Source organism: Cydia strobilella, chromosome 26 (assembly GCF_947568885.1).
Source record: "Cydia strobilella chromosome 26, ilCydStro3.1, whole genome shotgun sequence".
NCBI lineage: Eukaryota > Metazoa > Arthropoda > Insecta > Lepidoptera > Tortricidae > Cydia > Cydia strobilella.
This window is the reverse complement of record NC_086066.1, coordinates 1,461,771-1,473,970: the sequence shown is the minus strand read 5'-3', so window position 1 is coordinate 1,473,970 and position 12,200 is coordinate 1,461,771. Positions and strand designations below refer to the sequence as shown.

Sequence of the window (12,200 nt, the reverse complement as noted above, 5' to 3'; positions counted from 1 at the left end):
ATTAAAATAGGTATAAGGATGTCACCTTTACGTCTTGATGATGAATCGCACCGAGCGCGATAAATATAAGTGACATTTGAAATTTGGCATCTTATTGTAGGTATGTTTGCCAATAGTTACATTGTTTAGTTGGACGGTGATATACGAAATTATGCCAATTTTCATATTATAAAAGCACGAGTGCTCGGGTGCTAATTTAGTATTCGATTTAGTTCGTTCGAACAGTCATCATGTTCATTACCAATTTGCTGCCGCTTTTGGTTTTCCTAGTTATCGAATCTTCGATAACTAGTGAGAAAAAAAAATGTAACGTTAACCCCCCTTGTTCGCGATATATATTTCCCTCAGTGTAAATTGGCAAGTGAGTGGTACATTACCAAAGCGCGAGTGCTCGATAACACTGAAAGTATTATGAGGGGTGATTGGTTTATTAAACTACAGATGGCTCCTAAAGGAGATTCGGAGCCTACCACATCGGTTTGGGTAAAACAGACGGAGCTAACTCGGGTTCCGATATGTACTGAAGATGCTGATGTGAATGTGATTCGATTGGAAATTTCACGAGAGAAAATACTATCTCGCAAGCGTAGAGAGGTGACCGTTAAACAGACATGGTCGAAAGACAGCTACGCGCAAGTGGTGCGAGACGATGTAGGTGTCGAATTTTCAATTAGGGTGGATAAAAAACCTATTACCGAGACTCGAAGAGTGGAAAACGAAGGTGAAAGATTAATGAAAACTACGGTGAGCGAAGTAAACCCTACTTTGGATGCCTTTAATAATGTCGAACTAGGGGATGTTACGGTAAAAGAGGGTGGTAAAGCACGTTTAACGGAGGATTGTTCCATTTACAAAATGATAAGCTGGGCAGCAATCGAGTTGAATAAATTAAATAAGGGACAATTAACTTTGTGCACAAACGAAACACCACCCCTGTTAAACGTATCTATACATATATATGTAGCCGTAGTAGATCACTAGTTCAGTTGCAATTACACCTGCATCGAAGAGACATGTCTTTTACTGTGTAACCTACCCCTACATTCAAAAATGAGCTTTAACCGAAGGAACATATGGTCCAAAATCGAACCGGATCAAGTGCGGGAATGATGCAGGCGGCCGGGCGGCGAATACAATAGGGAGCGCATTCCTTAAGAGATAAGCGGAGTTGTTTACGTCGTTTAGTGAAGATTTGAGTTATGTTAAATAATTATTGATTTGTAATAAACAGGAAAGTGATTGCAAGTGTGATTTACAAACTATTTGGCGTAAATATAACTTCGTGTGTCGGAATTAGACTTTGACACGTAGTGACAATTATCGGATTGATTACAAAGTAATTTAATAAGTGAATAAATTACTAAAATGCCTCCAATAACGCCCGAACAAACTAAATTAGTTGCCTATTTAGAAGATGTGGCCCTTATGATACAAAAAACGCAATCAAACATAAAGAAGTGTCCAAAACAAAGGCTAACCGAGGGTTATGTTAAACAAAGGATAAAAATGCTTGAGGGTTATTGGATTATGTTTAAAGATGCACACAATAATCTCATGCATTGCACACCGCGTGAACAACGAGGAGATATCAATTATTTTCTTAATGAAGATTACTATACCGTGGAAGACCTTTACCTCTGTTTGCAAGCCGACTTAACAGATTTATTGACCAAGTGGGAGTCAGAAAAAAAGTCAATGGAGCTATCTACTATGTCAACGTCGTTCCATGATGGGCATGGGCAATTACCGTTTGTAAATCTGCCAAAAATCCAATTGCCGACCTTCTCAGGGAAATATGAAGATTGGCCCACATACCAAGATTTATTTACAGCCCTCGTGCACAACACAAAATTGACAAGTGTACAAAAGTTACACTATTTAAAAACAAGTGTCTCTGGTGAAGCAGAGACATTATTGCGCCATGTACAAATAACAGAAAATAATTACACACAGGCATGGGAGTTACTTAAAAACCGTTTCGGCAACAAAAAGATGATTGTTAATTCTGTATTAAAAAAATTATTTGGTCAGAAGAAGATTCAAACCCAGTCTGCAAATCAAATAAAAACTTTACTTGATACCACTATGGAATGTATCAACAGTTTAAACAATTTAAACGTAAGCACGGACTCTTGGGATCCGATAATTATCTTTCTCGTCGGACAGAAGTTGGACGCTGAGTCAGTTAAAGACTGGGAACAATCTGTGCACAAGGACAGTTCAGAAGACATGCCTAAGTGGGAAGAGTTACAGAAGTTTCTGGTGGCTAAGTTTCGCACATTGGAAATGGCCGCAGCAGTCTCAGTGCCCACACGTGATAAGTCACAAACGCCCAAAACATTTCACGTCGCTGAACAAGAAGAAGATGAAGTAAGTTTGTTTCAATGTGCTCATGTTGGCGTAGCTTCACAACCTACTTGTACCTATTGTAAAGGTGAACACTACATATTCAACTGCAAGGAATTTACAAAAAACTCAGTGGAAGATAGACATGATTTTGTGAGAAAGAACCGATTGTGTTACAACTGCCTTGTTCCATTCCATAATGTCTATCGATGCAAACAAAAGACGTCATGCAGGATCTGCAAAAAAAGGCATCATTCTCTTCTGCATCAAACGAGAGAATCTAATGAAGAAGTAGCTCCTACACAACCACAATCACAACCGGAACCTGACACGAAACTTACAACCTTGCACGTTTCTAAACAACAACCGAGTCGTAAAATGTTACTGGCCACAGCACAAGTAGCAGTCAGGTCGACCGATGGTAATACACACATACTTCGAGTTCTAATCGACCCGTGCTCAGAAGCTTCATTTGTATCAGAACGAGTAGTACAATTACTGGGTTTGTCAAGAACTAACATCAAGGGAGTAGTTTCTGGACTTGAAGAAAGTACACAAATAAATGTCAAGCACATGGTCGACATAACAATTAATTCAAGATATGAAAACAAGAAGGCTGTTCTAGTTTCAGCTTACGTTTTAAAGTCGGTATCCACATATTTGCCCTCGAAGCATGTTTTAATAGATCCACAAGCCATTGAAACTTTGAAATTGGCTGATCCTACCTATGACACACCCAGCAAGGTGGATATGTTGCTCGGCGCAGAAATCTACTGTCAAATTATTCAAGAAGGTTTAGTGAAAATGAATGATGGGATAGTCGCTCAAAAAACTACTTTAGGGTGGATACTAACGGGTCGAAAACAAATAGAAGCGCAGAGCGACCAACACAACGTTACAACATTACACATAACCAGAATGGTGGCTGAAGACAACGATTTACTACGAAGGTTCTGGGAGATAGAAACTGATGTGTACAAAAAAAAGAAAATATTGACAAAAGAAGAAGAACAATGCGAAGAGATATACAAAAAGACAACTAAAAGAGATGAAAGCGGAAGATATGCGGTACACTTACCATTGAAACAAAACGTTAAAGAAACAGTTGATCTATGTGGTGATACGAAACAACAGGCTATCAATCGATTTAAGAGCCTGGAAAGGAAATTTGGAAAAGACGTTAAGTTAAAGAAGGAATACACAAAAGTTATAAATGAGTACAAGGACATGGGACACTTGCGAAGATCAGAAAAACAAAACGATGACAATGCACTGTATCTTGCTCACTTTGCTGTAATTCGAGAGGACAAAGACACTAGTAAAGTGCGCATAGTCTACGATGCTTCTGCTAAGGGCTCACACGGTCACTCTCTCAATGACACAATGATGGTAGGACCGGTCTTACAACCCGATCTTCGGAGCCTAGTAGTAACTTGGCGAAAACACAAGATTTGCGTCGTAGGAGATATCGTGAAAATGTATAGGATGATAAATATGACAAAAGAACACATAAATCTGCAACGTATTGTCTGGCGAGATAGACCAGAAGATGAGTTCGAGAGCTATGAGTTAACAACTGTGACTTTTGGGACCGCTGCAGCGCCATTCTTAGCAGTCCGTACATTAAACCAATTGGCCGAGGATGAAGCTCACGAATTTCCTGAAACTGCACCAGTAATAAAGAAGTCGTTTTACATGGATGATCTAATGGTAGGAAATGAAAACATAGAAGAAACGAAGAAAACGTGCCAAGAAATTAAAGAAATATTGAGAAGAGGAGGATTTCAAATGCAAAAATGGTCTAGCAATTCAGATGAAGTTTTAGAATATTTGAAAGAAGACAATAGTACAAGAGACACACTAGAAATCAAAATGGACAAAATAATAAAGATTCTTGGTTTGACCTGGAATAGACAAGACGATATGTTTGAAATTACAGTAAACTTACCTGAGATGAGAAGCCCTATAACTAAGAGGTCTATACTTTCTGATGTTGCTCGCCTGTTCGACCCCTTTGGGTGGCTAGCACCTGTAATAATAACTGCTAAAGTTTTAATTCAGAAGTTATGGTTGAGTCATCTGGGTTGGGATGATGAATTACCATCGGACTTGACAGACGAGTGGATTCGCTATAGGGAAGAACTGATAAATTTACAAGACATCAAGGTTCAGCGTTGGTTAAACATGACACGAGAAGATGATCACGTTGAGCTGCACGGATTTTCAGATGCATCCACTCAAGCTTATGCAGCCGTGACGTACCTGAAGGTTGTTAGACGTGAAGTAGTATACGTCTCTATGATCGCATCAAGGACTAAAGTCGCACCTCTGAAACAACTTTCTATTCCAAAATTAGAGCTTTGTGCTGCAGCCTTATTAGCAGAATTGATCAGTGATGTCGCGGAACTTCTGGAAATTCCTAAAAATAAAATATTTGTTTGGACAGACTCAATGGTCGTACTGGCTTGGCTGCAATCTCAACCTAGTCGCTGGAAAACGTTTGTAGCGAATAGGACAGCAGATATTACACGATTGATAGATAATGATCGTTGGAGACATGTGCAATCTGCTGACAATCCAGCGGACATCGCGACAAGAGGAGTCAAAGCGCCAGAATTAGCTACACAAGATCTGTGGTGGAGTGGGCCAGAATGGCTTAAGAGAGACCAAGTAGAATATGAAAAAACAGAAAGTGCACAAACAGAATTAGAATCAAAAACGACATGTCATGTACTTGTAGATGAAAGGCCTATATGGGAGAGATTTTCAACAATGTCACGAATGAAGAGAGTGCTAGCTTATTGCAGAAGAATGTTAACATTGTTACCTGAAAGAAAAGGAGAACTAGAAGAGAGTAAACATTTAACAGTTAAAGAAATGGAAAAAGTGGAAGAAGAATGTATAAGGTTCTATCAAAATTTAGTATATGGAAAAGATATAGACGATTTGAAAAGAGATGGAAGAGTTAAGAAAAGAAGTACCTTAATCACACTTGCACCATTCTTAGACGAGAAAGGTTTGTTAAGAGTGGGAGGACGTCTTCAAAATGCCTCATTGTCTGAAGAGACAAAGCATCCAATTATTATTCCACGCAACCAACATATTACAAAGTTAATTGTTAATGAGGCCCACACTAGAACACTTCATGGTTGGAATCAGTTAATGATGACTTACGTGAAAACCAAATATTGGGTTATCGGCTTAAAGTCATCCATCCGAAAATGCATTTACAATTGCAAGACATGTGTCATAGACAAAGCTAAAGTCAAGAATCAGTTCATGGGCCAGCTGCCAACAGTCAGAGTTAACCAAAATCGACCCTTTTTAAATAGTGGCGTTGACTATGCTGGACCTATTTTAATGAGAACCTCTAAAGGCCGAGGACATCATGCGACTAAGGGATACATTTGTTTGTTCGTATGCATGGCTACGAAAGCTATCCATCTTGAGGCTGTATCAGATCTGACTTCACAAGCTTTCATAGCTGCTTTCAGAAGATTTGTTGCGCGCAGAGGCCATTGTAAAGATATTTGGAGCGACAATGGTACCAATTTTATAGGTTCTGCCAAAGAGTTGAAAGGCATGTTTGAACCTGGGAAAAACAATTTAGCCAGCGAAGTGGCCGAACTGATGGCTACTGAAGGAACAACGTGGCACTTCATCCCCCCAAGAATGCCTTCATACGGAGGCCTGTGGGAAGCGGGAGTTCAGTCTGCCAAACGACATTTAGCCAGAGTAAATAAGGATACTAAACTGACTTATGAAGAATTAGCGACTCTGTTGACCCAGGTCGAGGCCTGTCTAAATAGTCGTCCTCTTTGTGAAATAGACAGTACCACAGGAGTCCCACTAACGCCTGGACATTTCTTAGTGGGTGAGCCCTTGGTCAGTGTGCCTGACTTAAATTACGAGCACAAAAAAGTAAATATACTTACCAGATGGCAGTTAGTACAGAAGATGACACAGAACTTTTGGCGCCAATGGCAAAACGATTACCTTAACACATTGCAACAAAGATATAAGTGGCAAGTTGCCGTACCAGCACCCTGCATTGGAGATTTAGTAATCATAAAGGATGAAATTACGCCACCTACTAAATGGTTACTAGGGAGGGTCAAGTATCTTCATCCTGGAGCAGATAACCTGGTGAGAGTGGTAACTGTACAGTGCAAGGGAGACCACGAGCTTAAAAGACCTTTATCAAAATTAATATTACTTCCTAAGACATTAAATGAGTAGTTATACTATGCCAAATCAAGTACAGTGAAGTAGGTATATGGTGAAGTGAGTGAAACGATTTTGCATGTACTGAAGTGAATAATTTTTACTAAAGTGTTATAAATATTGTACGTATCATACAATTTTCATCTTTTTTGTAAACGACAGTGCATGCCCTCTGTTTGAATTGTTTAATTTTATTGAAAACTGTTAGTTTTGGCGGCCGGTATGTTAAACGTATCTATACATATATATGTAGCCGTAGTAGATCACTAGTTCAGTTGCAATTACACCTGCATCGAAGAGACATGTCTTTTACTGTGTAACCTACCCCTACATTCAAAAATGAGCTTTAACCGAAGGAACAAAAAAAACTTTATGATGAAAAAGTCTACATATTAAAGTCCATACATATATCATTTCCGCATAACACTGTAGCTCCATACTTACAAAACGATAGGTATTAAATTTACATACTCGTTATAATCGACCGGGTATGTATTTAAGCGAGCTCTCAATGTTAAAGAGCACCACACACTTGAACAATGTCCCAACGCGCAGATACTCCACGTCCATCGACATCTCCTCCGCCACCACCACCACCGAGCCCTAAAGCGCGAAATCATCACTGTCCGGTCATAGGATGTGACCACGGAAGGGTGACATTCAGGAGACCTTTACCATCGACGTCAGCAACAACCCCATCATTAATAAGATCGGAACGATGGGCTTCAGGGAGACAGCCGTTTACATCGCACTATGTAGCCCATTATTACCCACATCCTAAACTACTCGATTTCTTGCAGCTTTTTCCCTTCACTTTGGAAAGACGCTGACATAATCCCTCTTCCTAAAAAGACAAATCCTTCTTCTTTTTCTGACTATCGCCCAATTTGTATCCTCCCTTTCCTTTCCAAAGTCCTTGAGCGTCTAGTGCATCATCAATTAACATGTTTCTTAAATAGGCATCAGCTACTAAATCCTTTTCAGTCCGGTTTCCGCTCGGGTCATGGTACGACTACCGCTCTCGTAAAAATCACCGACGACATTCGCGCCGGGATGGATAACCGAAAGGTCACCGTGTTAACCCTGTTGGATTTCAGCAACGCGTTTAACACGGTTGATTTTGACGTGCTACTCGGGATTCTGCATTCTCTTAACATATCTCCTGCGGTGATTGATTGGTTTATTAGTTATTTAAAAGATCGTCGGCAACGCGTAAAGGTTGATTCTCTCCGTTCTTCATGGTGCAGCACGCTGGCCGGCGTTCCGCAGGGTGGCGTGTTGTCTCCTCTTCTTTTTTCTATTTTTATAAATTCAATTACCAGTAGTATCTCTTCATCTTACCACCTTTATGCCGACGACCTCCAAATTTATTCGCAGGGCGCCATTAGCGATCTACCTATCATTATTAACTCCATAAATCGTGACTTGGATTACATCTCAGACTGGAGTAGGCGTTATGGACTTAAGGTCAATCCAAGTAAAACCCAAGCGATAATTGTAGGTAGTTCTAAATTAACTCCTAGGATTGACTTTTCTCTGCTACCTGACGTAATATTTGATGGTGTTCACATTCCCTTTTCACATCAAGTTAAAAACCTGGGAATCATAATAGATCGTACTTTATCTTGGATACCTCAGATTAGCGAGGTAAGCAGGAAGATGTTTGCTTCAATGGGTTCACTTCGCCGACTAAGTAACTTCTTGCCACTCGCCACCAAAATTGCGCTTTCTCAATCACTTCTTATGCCTATATTAGACTACGCTGACATCAGTTATTTGGATCTTACCGAGGACCAGCTCAATAAACTTGAGCGCTTGCAAAATGTTTGTGTCAGATTTATATTTGGACTACGCAAATTTGACCATATTTCCAACTTCCGTGCCCAACTCAAGTGGCTCCCTATACGTCTTCGTCGAGCTTCCCATATTCTTGCTCTTCTTTATAACGTTCTTTTCAACCCCTCTACTCCCCCATATCTTAAAGAGCGTTTCTTTTATCTCTCCTCCGTCAGGCCTTCACGGAAATATCTACTTATTCCCCCTCCATCCTCTACGAAATTCTACAATGATTCTTTTACTTTTCGAGCTGTACGGCTGTGGAACAGCCTGCCGTTAGATATCAGGTGCGCAAAAACTCTTCAAAGTTTTAAAACCTTACTTAAAAATCATTACTTATCTCTTCCTTAATGTGCTGCTGTGTATATATTGTGTATGTATGTATATATATATATATATATATATATATATTTATATATTTATTTGTGTTATATTATTTATTTATTTATCTAAAATTTACTATATGTACTATCTGATTAATGTATGTGTAATTCCTGTTCCTCTAATTATTTCGTGCACTACCTGTTTATAAAAACTTTTGTTCTTCATATCCTGCTACCCTAAGGTTGTCTGGAAGAGATCGCTCACAGCGATAAGACCGCCTGTTGCTACCATTATTTACATTGTAAATCTGTTTTAAAAATTTTGTTTCTTTGTGGTGCAATAAAGAATATTTATTATTATTATTATTATGTAGCTGTAAAGGAGTTTGCGGCCGAAAAATGTTTTGGTAAGAACCAAAATGCAAAAATCCAACCGCAAAAACCCACCCCGTCTGGCTCATAACTGATGAAAAACAGTTGGAAAATAAATTGCTGGCGTTAATACGCACCCCCACCGTCTGCAAGCCCTTCATGGAGGAGGAGGACAAGGAACGTAGCGGTGATGATGATGATGATGACACCGAGCAAAAATTTAAAAACGATCCGGTATACGCCATACTTTTGAATAGTAGCGAGCCCGAGTTAAGTATGCGACGTCATATCGGGAAACTTTTAAAAATATTCACGCAGAGAAAAAAATAATTTATAACCCCAATTACGTATGGGTATGTGTGCGTACACGGAGAGACGATCGGATATAAAAGCCCGTGCGCGTATTTACAGCTCATACATTTGCCAAGCACCAGTACGAACGCTGAGCTCCGTTCTCCTCACTTTATCAAATTCAAGTGTGAGTTATTTAATCATGTCTTTATCATCTAACACCCTCGCCGTCTTCAACGAAATCGGGGCGGATTTCATTGAATGGGTCCCCATCAAAGAGCTCCCGAAGCAGCAGAAGCTGCTGATCGAGTCCTGCAAGAGATGGGACTCCAAATTCAACAAACGAGGCGGGCAGGTGGTGGTCATACTGAAGGAGTATGGCCACGTGTCACTGCCAGGGCGCTTCGCAAAATTATCAGACGAGCAATTGGCAACGCTCGGCGAGGGGAACTGTTGAAACTGGCCATTAGGTACATACTTTTTATATAACTGCTGTACGTTCAAATGTATTTTTGACAGACTTCATTAAAATGATCCAAGAGGAATATTTGTTTCATTAGGTTATGGTTAAATATTTACAAATATACCTTTTATAGTGAGTTATCTTCTATTTCCGGATGAGATTTATCTCTTGAGTTTTTTTTGTGTTTCATATAATATGAGTGGTCAAAAAATAGATCGCTTTAATATTGAAAAGCTACGCGGTCAAGACAACTGGTTAGAATGGAAGTTCGATATAAACCTGCAACTAACTATGCACAAACTGCAAGGTATAGTAAAAGGCGTCGAAACTGTTTCTGTTCCGCCAAGTCATGACGCGCCAGCTGCCGAAACCGAAAGTTATCAAAAGAAACTTATCAAATACGAAGAACGCGATTCACTATTGCAATGCGTCATAGGATGTAGCGTGTCCGCCGAACCGAAACGGCATATTCTCACTGCCAAATCTGGTAAGGAAATGTGGGATAATCTTCACTCGGTCTACGAGCAGAAGAATGAGAGAAGACTCGATTTATTGTACTGCCAGTTGTTTACCTATACGAAAGATGAAGCTGATGATATTGCTATGCACGTCTCTAAGCTACATACATTATGGCAACAACTCAACGACGAATTAAAGGAAGAAGGAGCACTCCCTCAATCATTACTTATGAACAGGATTTTGAATACCTTACCTTCAGCATACCTCGAGTTCAAAAATGCTTGGGAGTCAGTGCCTAAAGATAATAGAAATATCTCCACCCTCATGGAGCGTCTGCGTCTTCACGAGCAGCGCCTTGGAGATCTTGGTACTAATCCTTCTACATCTATAGGTATGTCTGAAGAAGCTCTCATGTCAAGTAAATCGAATGTTAAATGTACACACTGCAACAAAATCGGACATAAGCGATCGGCTTGTTTCTTGCTCAAGAAATCTAAGAAGCGAAACAATAAACAGATACCTGCGAGTAACGAGTCCACTCCGAATGATGGAGATGCGTTCCTGTCTCGTCTTAGCGATCCAAGCCCAAACTGGATCGTTGACTGGTGCGTCTCATCATGTCACGTCTAGCGCAAATTGGTTTAGAAGCTACACGCCTTTCGATAACCCAAAAGCCTTGCGCCTTGGAGATGATCGGGTTATGTATGCATGCGGCCAAGGAATTATTGACGTAGAAATGTCTGTACATGGCAAATGGAATCGTGCTCACTTAAATAACATGTGGTATGTACCGCAAGCAGGACAAAACCTATTCTCCGCTGGTTCAGCCTTAGATCATGGCTACATTGAGCAAGCCGACAAGTATAAGCGCGTCTTCAAAGACAAGAGCGGCCAAGTTAAAGCTGTCAGCATCAGAGATGGTAATCTGTATAAACTTCTAATGAGAGTAAGAACTGCAAATGCATGTGTGGTCAAAGAAGGAACTAACCTACAAATTTGGCACGAAAGGCTTTGTCGCCAAAACAAAAGACATGTAAAGGAATTTCTTACACGCAACGGTATAAAATTTTCACCAGAGAAAGATGACTGTGATGGCTGTGTTTATGGAAAAATGACTAGATTGTCATTCGGTACAAGGCAACATCGTGGCAACAAACCCGGCGATCAAATTAACGCTGACGTTTGTGGACCTATGTCAGAACTATCACTTGGCGGGAAAAGATACTTCGTTGTGTTTAAAGATGATTTCACAAAGTTTAGAAGAGTATACTTCCTAAAACAAAAATCCAAAGTAGCCAGTGTACTACCCAAATTTCTCGCTGAAATTAAAACGGTTGGTCATGTTGTTAAAGAATTACTCACAGATGGTGGAAAAGAATTTAACAATGTCGAAGTTCATCGTATCACCGAGGCCATTGGCTTACACCACCGCATGGGTATGCCTTACACGGCAGAACAAAAGGGCGGAGCAGAGAGAGAAAATAGGATTCTTGTTGAGGCAGCACGAAGCATGCTGTACAATAAAGACCTACCGAAAAAGCTGTGGGCTGAAACCATTAATACTGCGAGTTATGTAATTAACAGGACTGGACCAACACAGATTAAAGGGAAGACACCTTATGAGCTCTGGTATAACAAGATACCTTGTATTGACCATCTACGTATTTTCGGCACAGAATGTTTTGTACATATCCCTAAGCAGAAACGTAAGAAGCTCGATAAGAAGGCTATAAAAGGATATTTGGTGGGTTATTGCGGAGATAAAGATGGCTATCGTATCTGGATACCTGAAAAGAATGATGTTATCATCTCAAGAGATGTACTATTTAGATCAGAAATAGTTTCTTCAGACTTCTGCAAGCTTCCATGTGTTATAGGCGAGCATG

At 40.0% G+C, this 12,200-nt stretch overlaps 2 protein-coding genes across 2 annotated transcripts; both read left to right on the top strand.

Annotated features, from left to right (window-relative positions):
• Positions 1-2,085: 2,085 nt before the first annotated feature.
• LOC134753026 (uncharacterized) lies at positions 2,086-9,547 on the top strand. The gene is made up of 4 exons (XM_063688787.1): positions 2,086-5,362; positions 5,906-6,081; positions 9,207-9,375; positions 9,513-9,547. The coding sequence occupies exons 1-4, from the start codon at positions 2,086-2,088 to the stop codon at positions 9,545-9,547; spliced, it is 3,657 nt and encodes a 1,218-aa protein (XP_063544857.1).
• Positions 9,548-10,146: 599 nt separating this feature from the next.
• LOC134753025 (uncharacterized) lies at positions 10,147-10,944 on the top strand. Its single transcript, XM_063688785.1, has one exon. It carries the CDS (start codon positions 10,147-10,149, stop codon positions 10,942-10,944), a length of 798 nt encoding a protein of 265 aa, XP_063544855.1.
• The last annotated feature ends 1,256 nt before the right edge of the window (positions 10,945-12,200 follow it).

What these genes read in the sequence shown, in the direction of transcription:
- LOC134753026 (XM_063688787.1), top strand. Translation starts at nt 2,086, where the DNA reads ATGGAATGTATCAACAGTTTAAACAATTTAAACGTAAGCACGGACTCT. An exon ending in ACCATTCTTAGACGAGAAAG is followed by an intron (nt 5,363 to 5,905) that starts GTTTGTTAAGAG and finishes CCAATTTTATAG; the next exon opens with GTTCTGCCAAAGAGTTGAAA. An exon ending in CCAAACGACATTTAGCCAGA is followed by an intron (nt 6,082 to 9,206) that starts GTAAATAAGGAT and finishes GATGAAAAACAG; the next exon opens with TTGGAAAATAAATTGCTGGC.
- LOC134753025 (XM_063688785.1), top strand. Translation starts at nt 10,147, where the DNA reads ATGCACAAACTGCAAGGTATAGTAAAAGGCGTCGAAACTGTTTCTGTT.